The sequence below is a fragment of the Pyxicephalus adspersus genome, chromosome 3, assembly GCF_032062135.1.
Source record: "Pyxicephalus adspersus chromosome 3, UCB_Pads_2.0, whole genome shotgun sequence".
Lineage (NCBI taxonomy): Eukaryota > Metazoa > Chordata > Amphibia > Anura > Pyxicephalidae > Pyxicephalus > Pyxicephalus adspersus.
Window position 1 is genome coordinate 128,790,050 of NC_092860.1, and position 15,724 is coordinate 128,805,773.

At 35.7% G+C, this 15,724-nt stretch overlaps 1 protein-coding gene across 4 annotated transcripts in view; it reads right to left on the bottom strand.

Annotated features, from left to right (window-relative positions):
* PCDH7 (protocadherin 7) overlaps nucleotides 1-15,724 on the bottom strand; it is a 509,564-nt gene that overhangs the window by 237,752 nt on the left and 256,088 nt on the right. For 2 of the 4 annotated variants that reach the window (XM_072406348.1, XM_072406349.1), the window contains exon 2: nucleotides 10,560-10,776. The exons of 1 other annotated variant lie outside the window; for it this stretch is intronic. In XM_072406348.1, coding sequence (XP_072262449.1) covers nucleotides 10,560-10,776 — 217 coding nt within the window. The remainder of the gene's footprint in view (nucleotides 1-10,559; nucleotides 10,777-15,724) is intronic. One more of the 4 variants, XM_072406350.1, reaches the window with a different exon arrangement.

Below are 15,724 nucleotides of genomic sequence, written 5' to 3' on the forward strand. Positions count from 1 at the left end.
CACAGAGCAAAAACAGTCTGTCATATTTTATTCCATTGCAATGAGAAACCATTGACTTCTGGATGTATACATTGCAAGCACGTACCCAAAGCTGTTTACAAATGGCAGTATTTGCATTTTAATGTGTTGCAATAAATTTTTCTTGCATAAATCTGAATGTCATCTCATAACCCATTTTGACATAGTGCAAGCAAACAGACCAAAGAGAAAACAGCATCATATTTGTCCTCTGACTGCAGAAGGTAATGAGTTAATTTTCCACAGGAAAAAAAAATTAAAAATCAGGTGAATGAGCTTTGTAATTTATATGGATGTGTCTCACTATAAGGTAAATATTATGCATGCAAACACTAAAAGATGGAACCGTCTATAGAAGTGCTTTTTGCTCAGTGTTCTAGTGTTGAATAAATCCGCCTTCCCTTCTGCAACAATTTAATTTTTACTATGAAGCTAACTGATGCATCATAACTATTTGTGAGTGCTGGATTTTCATTACCTATATTTGCTTTTGCAGAAGCTAATCCAGCCTACTTTAACTTACTGTAGCATGAAAAATACCTAGCATTCTTTAATATCCTTGCCTGGCCAATATGTCAATCACGTCACAGCCGCGCTATGCAAAAATATTTTCTCTGCAAATACTATAAGAGATGAAATAAACCAATTAAGCAAAAAGCTTATTGTTTCAGTTTGCATAAAACAAGGGGCAAATATTTAACACAATTACAATTAAGTACCAGGATAGTTTCCAAAATATGCTCACTATGGTAAATTCAAGTGAAAAATCCAATGCAAGTCCTGATTAAAACCTAGCCAAGCAAAACACTGAAGATTACCTAGATTCCAATTAAATGTGACAAATGAATACTTGACAGGTTTCAATTCCAATTCTACACCTGTCAGAATGATCCATTAATATTGTAGAAGAAATTACCAGAATTCAAATCCAAGCAATACAATTGGCATTATAGAGCGAGATTTATGGTTTCAAAGCTGTAATCAGAGACTTGTCTCAATTGAACTGCAAAAGTTGTTTCATTCCACTCAAGGAGCAAATGTTAAATAAGTAGTTTGCACAAACAGACAGCTGTACAAGAAATGGGAACCGTCTTGGTATGAAATTAGAAGTATGTGTTTTCCTGCTGCATTCTGAACTGAGAGCTAAAAGAAAATTTGGGAACTGATAATGTGATATCCAACTATAGACTAATACAACAGGTTTTCAAACATTATAACACATGGTTGAATTTAATTAAATGTTTTTATCTGTTCAAGATTACAGCTAAACTCTAGGCAGATATAAAATATACAACATTTTGTAACTGTTTAATTGTTAATAATTCACAAAATGAAATGCAAGCTATGTAAGTACATCAAATTGATTTGGTATTAACCCCTTGCAGCCTCTGCACAGCAGGGCAGAGGAAGAAGCAGCACAGGGAGATAATTGGTTTATGTGTTGACAAGAAGGATGTTTTCTTCTGAAAGGAGAAGTCTTCTCCTTTCACTCTCCAGTCAAAGACAGACCTGAATTTAGAGGAAGTGTGTTGCATAATGGGAACATCTTGCAACAGCCAAAAAGTACTGTGTGGCAAATTTATGTATTGAAGGGGAATACTGCAGCTAAGTCTGGTTTGTTGTTTCATTGTTTAAATGTTTAGCTTGATATTTTGGCAGGTGTTAAAAAGGCATGGAATCTCATAGTTTGACCTCTCACCAGATCCTACCACCTTGATAAATGTTTTTGATGTATGGAAAACAAATTCATCTCTGCACCACTTATTTCCTCTAAATCAAATTCCTGTACATGACTACAGCAACCAGGTCAGGTAACAGCAACTGGGACCCATACCCTTCACTTTCCCCCATCTGTAAGCTATGGCAGCTCTACAATGGGTGTAACTATAATAAAGCAGTTCATGAACATGAATTACTATGGGACCCAGCAGCACTTGGAGCATTGTATTTTCCACCTAGTAATGTATGTAATTAGCATTTGGCTAAATCAAAGATATATGTAAGTATATATATATGTAAATATATATATATATATATATATATATATATATATATCCATCAGAAAGTTACAAAGGAAGATAAAATTTGCTTTTGGGGTAGAAAGTAGAGAGGGAGCCTTCACATAAAAGTACACCTCTGAGCCCATTTTATCATACTCAATACAAAGTATTTGTGTTTTTCTGTCCATTTTAGCTGCTGTACACTTCCCTCAATCTGTGCCACAGGGCCTTCTCTTTTTTTCTGAATGGTTAAATGTGCATGGTCCCAAATGGATTACTAAATGGAAAAACACAAAATGATAAATTGTACTTACACGCAAGAATGCTGAAAAGCAAGTTATTGTAAACTTCTGCAACTTTAATCTCAGGGAACACAGATTTTTTTTCTTTTCATAGTAATATTGCATGCAAGACTTGTTAGTGATGAAACAGATCTGAGCATCATTGGTGATAATTGAATAGTGTAACTTTTAACAAATAAGTGGTAATTAACACAGTTAGGTTGTAAAAAAAATAGTATCGCTGGATGCTGAAATATTTTAGCAACCATGAATATGACTGTCACTTAAACATAAATGAGTACATAGAAGATGGTAGAACATTGTTTGAACAATCTTGTATACATTAGAACTTTGACTAGAACTGGATGCAGCTACAGCCATAAAAGTGCATATGGTGGCCACCACAATCAGTTATTAATATGTTTCTGTTCTTGATCTCATTATTTATTGTACTGGAGATAGAGCATTTAGGTCTAGCAATGTGATGGCAACAGCAATAGAGATTTAGAATAGGAATTATATGTACAGACATTATTCATTTCTCTGCAAACATCCATCAAGCTGTTCCCACAGTTCTTGCATTGTTTTCTGTGTAACTGGGTGTGATGAACATCCTCTGAAATCTAAAATATTTACCTTAGGCTAATAAAATACTACAGAATCTTAGGCAAATGTACATTGTCAGCCTTCAGTCATACAGTTTTCCCAGTTTTATAAATAGTTATAAACAGCTTGGCACACCAAGTGCATAGATATGTAACCCCAGAGCCCCTTCTTATACTAATATCAGTCTACGTGCCCTTCATCATTGTTGTGTGAGTGGGGGGAGGATGACTGAGTATTACTCCAAAATCACTGGTGCCCAGGGCTGATGGCGTTGGGGCTGGACACATGAGTGATTTTTTAGAGCTCTTCAAGACTGGAGAAGATTGACTATCATCAGAAAACTTAGGTGATCCAGGAAATCTGGACTGGATTTCTTAAAAATCACTTGCTATTAGCTGGTAGATGCCTTAAATCCTGGACTAAATCTTTTCCAGTTTTGCTGGATCACCTACATTCTCACGTGATAGTCTATCTACTCCAGTCTTAGATAGCTTGAATAAATCAGGTCCAATCTGTTTAAATCAGGAAGACATGTTCTTTTTATACACAGGTAAATCATGAAACCTAAAGACTAGGGAAACATAGCCTCTAAAAATGCCTGAAAGCATGATTTTTCTATTCCCTACCAAAATAGATGCAGTGCAATCATTTTCAACCTAAACTCTTGCTAAATTCAGAAGAAATAAGTGCATTGTCAGGGCAGCATTAATGAGTTGATATGAGAAAGCAATGGGGATAAAATTCGATCATTCTTCTTTAATTAAGAATTGACAGTCCCTAATGAGATCATATTAAACCATATTAGTTTAACTTCAGTAAGTTAATCCTTTCCATTACATTTTCAAGATTTTTCGGCATCAAATTTCATTGTCACCGAAAAGGAAAAAAAATTACCATTGTGTTTCTCTTGGTCTGTTATGGCATGTTTCAAATAATCAATACCGTGCAGAAAAAAATGCAACATCTTTACTATTTTAAACAGTACGATTGATGATGAATACATCATACTATTCATGAAAAATGTATGTAAAGAAGTGATTTTTTAATATCTTATTAAGTGTGACCTGAATGGGAAATTGAACTTCAACTCCCAATATGTCATTATTTTTACAGCTTCAGTGTTTTTTTTCCCTGCCATTAAATATATTATAACTTGCAAACCTAGCGGCATTTTCTATGCTTTATCTAGAGTGTGACTCCTGAACCCGCAATTGAATCGGTCCCGGTGGTGGTTTGCTGGATGTCACTGCAGTTCACCTCTAGTAAACTACAGTAATTTGAACATTCGTTGTAACACGTCTTTCTATCTGCATTATGATCATTTGCACAACGTTATATACCACAAACCACTTAACTTCACAGGCTGACCTGTCAAAAGGAAAAAAATAAGGGTAGAGGCTATTGGCAGAAAAAAAGTATATATTCTTGGAATTGTTAAATAGGATTGCACTTTTAAATGTGGCCTGCCATGCCTGTGGTAGCATTATGTCATGGCTCATTACTTTTGGACCTGATCATAAATTTCACCCTATAGCCTTTCATTGCCAAAGCTGTTTAAAACTTGGTTGGTTTCCAGGTACGCATTACAGTAGTGTGGTTTGATGGGTTTTAATTAAACCGAACACCCGCAGTGAAGTTTCCACAGTGCTGAATAATTTTACATACTTTTCCAATAAACCATGGAAGAATAAAATCACAAAAAAGTGGATAATAGTTGAGTCGGGCTCATTTATTATGCCAGACGTAACATGAAACACGATGGCACGGCCTCATTATTAATGTAAATATAGTAATTTCATAAATTGGCAAAATGAATGACAGCATTCATTTTATTTATGCTCCAGGCAAAGAATTAGGAACAAGTGTTAAAATAAAAAAACTTTTTGAACTTTGCTACCTGACAGGGTTTGAAATTCTGCTTAGTCAGTTTTGTGATCTATGGTTTCCATGTCAGATAGTTCAGTCCTGGAAGTTTCAATTCAGACTAAAATAATGTGATCATTTGCACAACGTTATATACCACAAACCACTTAGGAAACAATCAAAAAATTAGTACTGGATAAGATGTGTTTAGGATTCCCCGATTCTGATGATGCTATCTGTGTTGGTTTGTGAACATATCTATTCACTTCCTATCCCAGTAGGACATAGGAAGTAGGACGAGACCTCTTTCTAGGGACAACCCCTTTATTTCCTATCACAGTGACACTACAAGAAGTAGGAAATAGACTCTTTCTAGGGACAACACCTCCCAGGTTTTCAGTAGCATAAGCTTTTCTACTTAAAGATTATTTCTCGCATCCTGCTTATGTCAAACTTTTTGTATTTCCTTTCCAAAATATATCCACAATCTATTCCACAACCCTCTACATTCACTTGTGCCTATTCACACCTATTCATTTTCTCCAATGATTAAATCTGTCTGAATCTCCTGAACTATATGTTCAACTTCAGGACACTTTAAAACAGAACTAAACTTAAGAAATAAAACTTGTGAGCAGGAGCTTCCTTTTTGCAGTAGGGTTAGGATGGATTATGTAAAGATGTTGGTGCTGGAGTAGGAGTAAGAAAAGGTGAGTTTAAAAACTGTTTACCTGGAATATTGCTTTAAAGTAAAAGGTGCAGAGTCTGTGGGCCTGGTTAATAAAGCTCTTCAAGGCTGGAGCAGGTACACTTTCATAAGTGAACCTGGGTGATCCAGCAAACCTGGGGTAATTTTCTATTTATTAGCAATTTTTTTTTCAATCCTGGACTAGATCTATTTCAATCAGGTTCACTGATGAAAGTGTATCTTCTCAGGCCCTATGAGTCAAAATGCAGTAACCCTTATCCATGTGAATCGGTCATAGTAAACTGAAATTGGATTGTCTGTTATGGTTACCTGCACCTTGTACATCATAACTACATATTGGACTAGCTAAACAACCCCAAGAGACCGAGGAGGCTGTCTAACCGAATGTGCTTTAACAAAGGGCCGTTTGGCTATCCATGGCAATCAAACAGATTGTATCTTTCATGTCTCTAATGCAATATGTTTCTTCTTCAAATGCTTTGATTCCGAGTCCTCGTATCACATGAGTGCACTGTCATTCTAGTGGCACTCAGAAAGGTCTGAAAATTACCCACTGATCACAAATTTACTTGGCAAACATACAAGCATTAGGGAACAATCAAAAAAACAATACGGTTTAAATTATTTCACTCCCTCTCTTATAATATCACATTTCCCAGAAAGAACTAGATGTGTTTTAAATGACTTCATTCACACCAATGTGTTATTGTTATAAACATTAAAATAAGTACGGCTGGATAATGTCTTTGTGGTTTCCTCTTTTTTTACAGACAATTCACATTTGCAGACCGTAAAGGTAAGGCAGTGACCTAAAAGTATGTTCATGCAAATGTAATCTTAGCTATATTTTGAAGGTTTTGTATGATAATTACTAATTACCCCTGTATATTTACATGTTTACTACTGGTAAACCTTAATAAAAATATTTTCCCAAACAAAAGGTAGGCAGTGGAATGAGCAATAATGAAGTCCACAGATTTCTGGCTACAATATACTTTATTTGTTTCCAATACTTTGCCAATCTGTGCTCCTTTGCAAGTCAATACCTTATATTAGTCAATACCTTATATTTATATTATTACTCATATATATATATATATATATATATATATATATATATATGTGTATGTGAGACCTTTACTTCATCACACTAGAGTCTATACATGCTGCAGTCCATTGTTTTACATTTAGAGAAATACATGTATGCAATCAGGGCCAGTTGAAGAATAATGTAAAATGCTTTCTTTTTTTTACATGAATGTTTTTTTTCATCTTTTTACTTCCCAGATTCTCCATTGGCCTTTGCTGTTAGAAATAAAAAACAGCCAGGTACATTTCTGGGAATTGAACTTTTGGGTGTTATGACCTCGAGTATCACAGAATATTATAGATCTGACAGTGGTACAGGAGAGAGGCAGGTTTCCTGGATCACCCAAGTTTACTATGTAAACTATGCACTGAACAACTGAACACCATGCTCAGTTTACTCGCTGACTATAGGTTGTTTTACTGACTAGGGGTATTGGACTAGATGGGGGTTACATTGTTGTTTTTTTTATTTTTTTGTCCTGACACCTGCTGGGTCCTATTGCTGGGTTTTCTAATTGTTTGCCCTGGCATAGAGGGGGCTTTGTTTGTGAATGTGAGGAGGGGGACAGGGACATATTTTGTGAAGATACACCTAATTATATAACCATGCCTTTTTTTGTGTGTGCGTGTGTGGGTGGGGGGCCGGGGGGTATCAGCATTGCTATCTCCCATTTTTTGTGTTAAGTGAAAACATATCTGTGTGAGCCTATCCCACACCTGAAATGACTGATTATATAGAGGAATTACTCTCAGGGAAATGCCATTTTCAAATGTGTGGAGTTTAGCTGTTTGCTATAACAGGTCAGAAATTCTGTCACTTTTTATTGCTATCTTGTCACTGTTGGGAAGATTTCCTTCATGTTTATTTGAAGGCTTGATGGATAAAATAGAAGGTGGATGTAAAACCTAAAAAATGGATCTAGTCAACAATAAAAAGTATTTTTCTAGTAAAAAGGTTAGGGACCTATGTGAGGATCATAACGCTTTCCGATGAGATTTCCCCTTTATTTCCTGATGTTTCTGTTCATGTGATGAGTGATAGAACAGAAAATAAAAAGAAGTTTCTAATTGGGATGAAGTTCCTTTCCAGTTAAACCCTATCATGGGTTTATAGCGAATAAGAAATAAAAGAAAGAGACGGGGTTTGGGGCCGTGGTTTTTGAAAACAGTAATTATGTATAGATTCATACATATTTAAACAAACATCATATGAAGTAACCCCAGCCCATTACACCATGGGTTGGAGTTCAACACACTATACAATAAATCACTAGTGATTTATTAGATGCATTGTTAAGTCTTTTTACCCAACCCGTTTCGCCAGTATAGGCTTCCTCGGGGTATGTGGTAATGACTTTCTCAGTCTGTATGATGAATACAATATGGAGATAGTAGATTTACATTTGTGAGTTACATATTATTGATATAAGATTGTGTACTTTACATCATACCTAGATATATGAAATGAACATGAAAATTCTATATTGATTACATATATAGATATAGAGACATGTATTAGTGTTAATCTCAAAGTATGTGTGCTTTGAGTGTTGGGGATGCTATTTTCATTGTACAAATAGTTTGTGCTTGAGGCATATAACATATGGCTATATTAATGTAACTTTTACCCTTTAAAAATTAAAAGTTACATTAATATAGCAGTATGTTATAAGTATACAATCCTTTATCAATATTATGTAACTCACGAATGTATATTTACTATCTCCATAGTGTTTTCATCATATAGGCCGAGAAAGTCATTACCACATACCCCTGAGGAAGCCTATACTAGCGAAACGCGTTGGGTAAAAAGACTTAACAATGCATCCAATAAATCACTAGTGACTTAAAGTATAGTGTGTTGAGCGCCAACCCATGATGTAATGGGCTGGGGTATCTTTATGTGATGTTTGTTTAATTATGTATGAATCTAAGCATAAATACATAATTACTGTTTTCTGAAACCACAGCCGCAAACCATGTCTCTTTTTTTCATTTCTTATTCACTATTAACATTTCTAGGGGTGGCCATACCTTTATTTCCAGAAGTGAGAGATAGGAGGGACAACCTGCTTTTCCCATCATGGGTTCAACTTGAGCTTTAAATGTTCCTTATTTCTAAAACTTATGCAGATATCTAAGCAGATGAACACTAGCCACCTTATGAATGTGTTAACAACCAAAGTTTTTGTATTTTACTTGAGCAGGGTATAGCGAACCCAGAACATTCATGAAACTCACAAGGGATCAAACCTGGGCAGATTCACCCATCATTAGTTCTAACTCTTCTCTGCTCTGCTCTATTCAAACCCAAAAATGTTCTGTTTTAATAATGGTATCAGTTTTTTTAGTTCTTTAAGGTAAAGTAAATTGTGTTTTACATATACTTTGAGCAAGGGTTTTTCACGTGGTGTATATCATACCTGACAAAGTCTATAGCAGTATAAAAATCCATATAAAGTATAAGATATATTCATTATATAATACTTCCCAATAAATATAATCCTGATTGAATTTGTTCCCTCTAACCTTTCAGCCTCTCCCACATTTTTTCCATGCGACATGCTATTATCTGCCTGCAGAATTTGCCATAAGGAACTCTTGTATCACTCAGCAGGACCCCATGTCTGTGGAATGTCCTTTCCATCTTTATCAGTCAAGCACCTTTTCTCTTCAGCTTCAAGGCTGTTCTCATGACTTGCCAATGTAACACAGCATTGCAGTCAATTCAAAGTACTCATTTACCATGACAACCTTCAACTACATCTATAAGTTCTCCCGCAGTACAAGCCACTTAAAAACTCTTCATTGTTGGATTTCTGTTTCTAATACTGACTTCCATCTACAGTATGACGTTTTTATTATTCTCTTTGTAAGGGAATATCTTCCTGACATTATTACTTTCAGAGAAGTGTCACATATCTGATGGCAAGGACAAGTAAATATATGCATTTCTTACAAAAACCTAATAAAATCCTGATCACAAAATATATTGACTAGTAATATGAAATGTCCATATCCATATATTTATTGATGCAATATGAGAGCCATTTCATTTACAAGGCTGAACACAGCAGCATTTAATACAGAAAGCCACATACCATAAAAGCTCATTTGGTGCACATAAATCTACCAGTATATAGCAACACCACAATAGGTGTAAACCATGTATATTACAACACAATACATACATATCTCAGAATGCCAAGAATATGCAAATGTGCAATAAAACATTTAAAGGCACAGAAAATGAAATTTACATGTATACTTATAGGTGAAACAAAATAACATACAGATAATAATGCAGTAAAATCTACATGTCAATCAAGTCCTGGCTAACAAAAGTAACAACTCATAAGAACTAAAGTGACTTAGAAAATTCTACTGCAACTCGTATTTGCTGGAATATTAATTTAGGTGGTCAACACTAAATTTGGAATCCATTAGCACACTTAACAGCTTATCTCAAGCAATTTTAAAATCACATACAGGTGATGTTTTAATGCTGCTAAATTGACTCCTTCGGGCAAAAGTTATCATTGAAATTTCACCTATGAGTAATCTTACAAATTGTTTCAGACAAGTAACTAAATGCCCCGATGACGTACTACATACTTCATATTGAAAATAATGGAGCCATCAGTTAAGGTCATTCCAGCACCTTATTGTTTAAGCTCCCTTTTATGAAAACTCGAGATTGGTCTATTGATTATTTTTGAAATCCTGACACATATTTTTATATTATATTATATAGACTAGAAGTGATTTGTAAACCTTGTTGATAGCATGAGATTTGCTGCATTCCAGGGTGAATCTCAGAATGGTTTGCCTATGTCTAGGGTAAGTTTTGCATGGACTGTTAGATCCAAGCCATACAAAAGATCTAATTGTTGCTAATGAGCCTCTTTTTTATATATACACTAGATTTTTTTAATCAGTTTTCATTTGTTTCAACTGCTTGCCTAGAGTACATGTGTATGTGTTTGCCCCTACCATTTTCCATATGCTCTGCCTCACCAACACTGCCATCCGGCGTAGTTCGCTCGTAGTTGTCTTCTGGGAGAGGTAGGGCACCCAGTCGTGGTCCAGATGAGCTCTTACTACTCGGCGTCTCCGATTCTTCCAATCCGCTGTCATAGCAACTCTGCAATGACCCCTGGTGAGGGTCCTGAGGTTGACTCACAACAGAAAACGTCACTCTACGAAATGGCTGTAAGAGAAAAGATTCTGAATGTCACTGGCAGTTATTAAGACAACTGTGTCAACTGCGTAGAACTTGAAAAAATAAAATAAACTATGATACACTATAGCAATGATTTGCATAAAAATAAAAAAAACTCACAAACTTTGTATACTGTTGAAAGAAAAGTGATTGCTGGTTGGTTTGCATCTTAAAAAGTAACATAATGACAGCAGATGCTTTTCTGTAACAGACAGCATACTGTATATGAGTTTGTTTGTTTGTTTGTTTTTTTCAAGTAAAGGGTTTCGGGCAAGTTTAATGATACCTTCATACATATCATACATTCATACAATACATACAAAAACAGTAGTCATTTTTTTTGCCTGTAAAATAGTGGTTATTCCTATTGAGTCGTAACGTAGAACATGGCTAATGGTATTTGTGATAAAAAAAATTGTGTTCAAAAGACCTGTATAGTTTTTATATTCTTAGGGTTTTATCTATTACCTTTTGACAAAAGAAGACATTTAGTTAAAAAAATATAGAGTTTTTAAATAAAATAAAGTGCATTGAGTTTCTATGTTCTCCACATGTTTGTACGGGTTACATTCCAAAAACATACTAGTGGTGTAATTGTATACCCCCCAAAATGACCTTAGATGATATTACTGACTATGGTATTGATCATAGATTGTAATCTAATGTGTGAAAGTTAGTGACGTGACCATAGACTCTCTAAAACATGGTGGAAGATATTATTTTTATATAATTTCATAAATATAAAATGCTGATTTTGTTTGCAAAGCATTGTACCAATGAATGCTGTGTGTTAGCCCCATGAAATTACCAATGCTGTATATATTTACAAGGTAATACATAAGTCATATTGACTGCTAGTGTACTTTAGAGCAAGGACATATTCATATAAATCCTACCTAAACAGGCCGTCGATTTTTCAACACCTATTTCACAATTAGTCCTAATATGGTAGCTATCATTAGAAAAAACATACTTTTGTACCAAAATGTCAATATTATTTTTCTTTCCAATCCTCAATGTTTGTTACTGATGTATAATATATTCAATCTAGTAACATGTAACTATGATCAGGTGTCAAATATCTTTACAAACAATGCAATAGAATTTAAACATTACTGTATGATATTGCAAATTTTGATGCTATATATTTTTTATCTGTACAACATAGAAATCATACAATCTCTGCATCCACATACCCCTGAGGAAGCCTATAATTGGTGAAACGCGTCAGGAATTGTGTGACCACTACAGGTCCTCTTTTTGTTTTCAACAATATATTGTATGATGATTAGGAAAATTGTGTCTAGCAAAAATATCCAAACCCTGTAACGGGTAACAGGTAATTGGATATATGGTGAAAAAATTACTTTGTATCACTGTTGTATGTATAAACTACAAAATACACACTTGACTTTTTGCACAAAAACTCTGAGCCTTAAATCTCTTTCTTTCCTCTATATTTTCACAATACACAAGGACATATTCAGCAAAAGGTACATTGAAAACCATAAATAAGAGCAGCAGACAATGACAAAAGACAGATTTTATGTATTGTAGAGATTACTACAATAAGGTTTTAAATACAGTACACTGAAAAGGCTTGTCACTTCGATCTGAATATACTATAATATACATGTATTACATGTAGAAAATAACTTCATCAACTGTGATTTATGACATTGAAATTCTGTTATAAAACCATCGAATACAAAGTGTTCACAGTGGAATAAAAATGTAAGTTAGGTTTACATTTTATTAAAGTTTTGGATTTTATTCCAAAGCACGTGCATTTTTAGTGACATATATGGGTACCACTTGTTTCAGATATCCCTGTCAAGAAGGAAAGTGAAGCCATGGGGAAATCCCACGCAAACACGATGGGCAAATGCCAACGCTTTGTGAAAAAAATGTAAGCCAGATAGGCCTGTAGCAAAAAAGAAAAGAAAGATAGGTGAAGGGCCTACATGACAGGGTGAGAAGAAGAGACAGGCAAGGAAAGGGTTAAGTGACACAAGGAGGGGTAAGGGGAGGTCAAGAGGTTAAAGGCCGGAGGGTAAAGCTGTGAGGGGAAGCTCCAGAATGGGAAGGGTAGCGGGGCGTAAGGACCTAGAACATTCTAGCCCAGGAAACCTTTTCCCACCTGCCTTTTAGTATGGGGGGAGGTAATGTGTGTGTGTTTGGGGGTGTCTGGAGTGTTGGATGCAAGGGTCCTGGTCAAAGTGTTGTGGTGGGTAGGGTGAACCATTGTGGTGTGGTCCATCTTAAGAGTGTATGGAACTCAAGGTTGGTTGGTTGTTGGCAAGTATGGCTTTGGTCCCTGAGGTGGTGTTGGGTGGCTAGGTGCCATTGTAGTGTTGCTGGCTGGAGGCTCTCATCGAAAGTTTGTTGACCTTGCCGTTCCAGGACCTGCAGACTTGTGGGAGGTGCTAGCGTAAAAAGGGTTGTTATTATTTACAGAGGGGCAGAGCAGCTTGCAGCCAATTTTATTTCTGAAAGGTAGTAAAAGTTTATTTTACTGAGGGGAAAGGGAGGGGGCCTGGAGGCAGCAAAAAGGTGACAAGGGTGAGGTCTTATCTACCCTGGTCCTGGAACCCAGCACTGCAGAAGGAAAATTTTTAGTCACTGAGCCATCCATGCCACCCCTTCTAGGCATAATTTTCGTGCACTAAGCCATCCAAGTCCTTTCTGTCATCAGTCTGGTAATCTAGGGATACTTTCTGTATTTATATTTTATTTGTTAAGCAGGAGATATTCCAACAACCACCCTTAGGCTTAGGCTTTATTCAGAGTCAGATCATCCACAAGGCAACCCTAGACAGGATCCTAGGGCCTTGTGGTTGTCTAGGTGGCCACCTAAACCCTGATAATGTTGTAATAATCCAAGGCAAAAAAAAAGGAAAGTTGATTAGAGCTTCCTGTTGCATCATAAGAGGTATTTAGTGTCTTATGTGACCATAGCAGTATATGATAACAAAGGAAGCTTCTTCTGTGACAATTGCACTCCCTATGAATTTCAGTTGAAGGGATTGGGGATAGGGAAAGCCAAAGCTGATACCCTATTATTTTGACTTAATATATTTGTGCATGTACCTACCTACTGGGAGAAGCTGTGCGTGAATATAATAAATTAAGTAAAAAGAGTATATCAGTCCAAAGCATTTTCTAATTTTTGAGTAGAATGGGAAAGGCTAAGCACCCAATGTGTTTTTCCTGCTATCTGCAGCTCCAATTATGAATCTTTCCCTCCCTTACTGTTCAGTTAAACCAAAAAAAGTTTTGGCCTTAACACACACTTTAATGTAAACTTGGTTAACTTTTTTTAACAATTACCTTTTTTCAATAAGACAAGTACACTGCTTGGTGAATAGCGTTGTTTGTTAATGTTACTTACTGCCATTGAACTAAAGTCTTCAGGATACCTTGACATCAACCTATTACATTGTCCTACCTTACAAATTCCTTGATTGGCAATTCATTTTGAGAATTGTAATGCCGCTGCTTTCAGCTGCTGGTTGCCTATCACTGTGATAGTCCCTGGAGCTATTGTATATGAAGTACAATCATAAAATAGGACAGCAAGCAAGTCAAAATGTGAAAGTCACATCAAAAAGTACTTTCTGGTAAAGGTTATAATAATAACTCACTGAGAATACACTATAAGTCTCCTTCAAAAGATTCTTGCCTAGATCTTCTCTTTCCAGGTTACAATGGGACTTATTTATCAAAGTACAGTATGAGCCAGAGGTGAAAAAACCTACAATTGTCTGATCTGAGACTTCATCCTAATCCATATTTTCAGTATTGTACAGAGAAATTGAAATTAACCTGATTTGCAAGTTTTAGTTACTGTCACACTGAAGATCTTGAGAGACTGATATGGCTTTTATTGGATGGATAGACATATACAATTTCTGTGCCTTAAGAATTTTAGATTTGCTGGATTCAAAAAAAAAAAAAAAACAAAAGAAAAAGCAACCCTTTCTTTCCCAAGTAGCAATAACTTAAATGATCAAAGCCTTGCCTGCTCCAGCACCTGCATGGCAGCAGTGTCAAAACTATTTTAATTTTTACTTCCAGTCTGCCCTCATTAGTAGGTACTGTGCTCATCTGCTCCATCAGTTCTGCAATAGGTTGTAAGTCTATTGGAACATTTATGTGGACTTATCTTTCAGCTATGATACTCTAAATCGATAAATTACTAAACTCAACTAAGCAGGGATTGTGCTGGTGGTTCAGTGGGGGCCACACATCTAGCACTCCCTTGTACCAGTATGGGGTCTATGAAGCACACCACTTATGATGTTGAGCCATTGCTCCTTTCTACCGTCATCATCATCATCATTACTGTGTTGTACAATTTGAATGTCAGAGCGGAGGGAGGGCACCATAACTGAAATGGTGTTTATCATAGATACCGTTTCGATGCGGCCGACAGCCAAAAAACTGCTGAATTTTATAACAGCAGTTAACTGGAGCTTAGTAAAAACTATATATATGTAAAAAATATATTTTAGAGTTTTTCTATGGTTGATATTAAAAGATCTTTGAAAAAAAAGTCTGTAGTTGGGCTTTATGTTGCCATGTTTGCCCGTAATGCACTGGTCAAAGGCTCCTTTTGAAGGCTTTGTGCAAAATTATGTTCTAGTGAGCACTACTACCAACTACTTTTTTGTAATTTTATAAAAGACAGGGATGACATAGTTCTGGTATTTATATGAAGGTAGGTGACCTGCTACCTGATCCAGAATAGTGGAATAGCACAATGTCAATGTGAGAATAGAGGCCTTTCCAACAATTACAATTTGCCTACTAAACTATTAAATAAAAGAAACCTATACAAAAATTTATCACAAAAAAAGGGTGTCAGTAAAAAAAAATCCAGAATAATGTATAAAGCAGTCCTGCATTACAGAAACCATGTTAAATTTTTATTTTC